Raw genomic sequence first — 1503 nt, 5'->3', positions numbered from 1 at the left:
TATTCTATTATTCCTAGTTATCATGATGGAAGCAGTACACCACTCAGTGATATAGAGAGAGATTAATACAAGCCAAGGTTGGATGAAATTCACTTCTGTGATGCTGCGAGGCAACACTGAACACAAGGAAACCAATATGCTTCACTATTGATAGGCTTGGAGAAATCTACAATATTGATACACAAGTATTCGCGTTTTGAGTATTGAGCCTTCGCATGGTAATCGGAGCTATTACATAGATATATACACGCAGAATGACAGATATGATTGCTGATTGGAAAAATGCAAAGAAGCTCATGACCAATAAGTGAGATAGTACAATCTCACTATCAGTCACCCCAAGCACAGAGTTCCGTTCCCAGAGACCGGTACTCCTCTCTAGTATGATGGTTCCTGATGTGAGACCAGACTGTAGGAAGAATGTCATAACAATCATCACACCCGGGGCTACAAAGTTGACATTGTTTGGTTGACAAAATGCATCATCTCCCTCCAGTACTATTGGGTAGCGGAAATAGTGTGGATCTGTATTGGGAGACAGAATGTTTCTATACTTGAGCCAGATGTCTTGTTGTACTTTGGCGAGTTTTTCTTGTACAAGGAGACCTGGGAACACAAAACATTGAAGTACTTTTACTTGTTCGTCACATCCTCCTTAGTTATTATGGTATAGTCTAAAACTCTAAATTATTCTAAAAGATAACAAATGGGTGAGATGGCCTACCCTCATGTCCCAAAGGTGTGGGTTTTATTCGAGCGTAAATTGTAGACCCAGGATTATTTACCTCTCTGAATATCAGTCATATCAAGTGCCACATAGATAGGACTAGTCGGTGCAAGCAATGCATCAGCCATGGTTCCTTGAAATTTTCTCTTCAGATGAGGTGTGTAGTTCTTGTAGATGAGAAAGTAACCACTGTAATCTCCACTCTCGACAGCATTGCCAATTTTCTCAGCGTCTTGAAAATAGTCGAGCTCAAAAACATTTGGTTTCTCCTTGAGTGTGCTGAGAAATACACAGCTGAGTAGTGTCTGAAGTAAGAGGTTAAAGAAATCTTGAGTGAGAAACCAGCTATCTTCTAGTAAAGAGTGTAAAGAAATGAGATATAAAAAGCCCATTGTATGGAAGACTCTTGACTTTTCTTTGCAGAATAAACGTCGTGCCGTTAGTCAATTTTTTCTGCGCGAGGAGTAAAACTTCTTTCTTCGCGATGGACGGCTAAAACGCTAGTGTCAAATACGAGTATGTAATCATGTAATCATGTAATCAAGTTGTAAACATTATTTCGGTCTGAAGTATACTTGAACCACCTTGAAACACTACATGTATTACCTTCTGTGCGTCTGATCCATTTTGTACAGCAATATCATTGCAAGTAACGTTCGGTAGTGTGGTTCCATTCCTATGCTTTATTAATGCGTTGATTCTGCCCTCGGAATATCTTGGCGTGGTTATTAAGAAGCGATAACTCCTGACACGACCGGTTCTTGGTGACCTATTGG

The 1503-nt window shown here is 40.0% G+C and overlaps 1 protein-coding gene across 1 annotated transcript; it reads right to left on the bottom strand.

Moving 5' to 3' along the window:
• Nucleotides 1–166: 166 nt before the first annotated feature.
• Nucleotides 167–1496, bottom strand: LOC103524162. The gene is made up of 3 exons (XM_008489166.1): nt 1334–1496; nt 786–1032; nt 167–606 (listed from the first exon to the last, which is right to left on the bottom strand). The coding sequence occupies exons 2-3, from the start codon at nt 853–855 to the stop codon at nt 167–169; spliced, it is 510 nt and encodes a 169-aa protein (XP_008487388.1). The 5' UTR covers nt 856–1032; nt 1334–1496.
• Nucleotides 1497–1503: the final 7 nt, after the last annotated feature.

This window comes from Diaphorina citri, unplaced genomic scaffold (genome assembly GCF_000475195.1).
Source record: "Diaphorina citri unplaced genomic scaffold, Diaci psyllid genome assembly version 1.1 scaffold131524, whole genome shotgun sequence".
Taxonomy (NCBI): domain Eukaryota; kingdom Metazoa; phylum Arthropoda; class Insecta; order Hemiptera; family Psyllidae; genus Diaphorina; species Diaphorina citri.
This window is presented reverse-complemented; position numbering and strand designations above follow the sequence as displayed.

Coding starts and splice junctions, on each gene's coding strand:
- LOC103524162 (XM_008489166.1), bottom strand. CDS start 855: ATGGCTGATGCATTGCTTGCACCGACTAGTCCTATCTATGTGGCACTT. Junction 607..785: donor TATGACTGATATTCAGAGAG/GTAAATAATCCT, acceptor TTGTGTTCCCAG/GTCTCCTTGTACAAGAAAAA.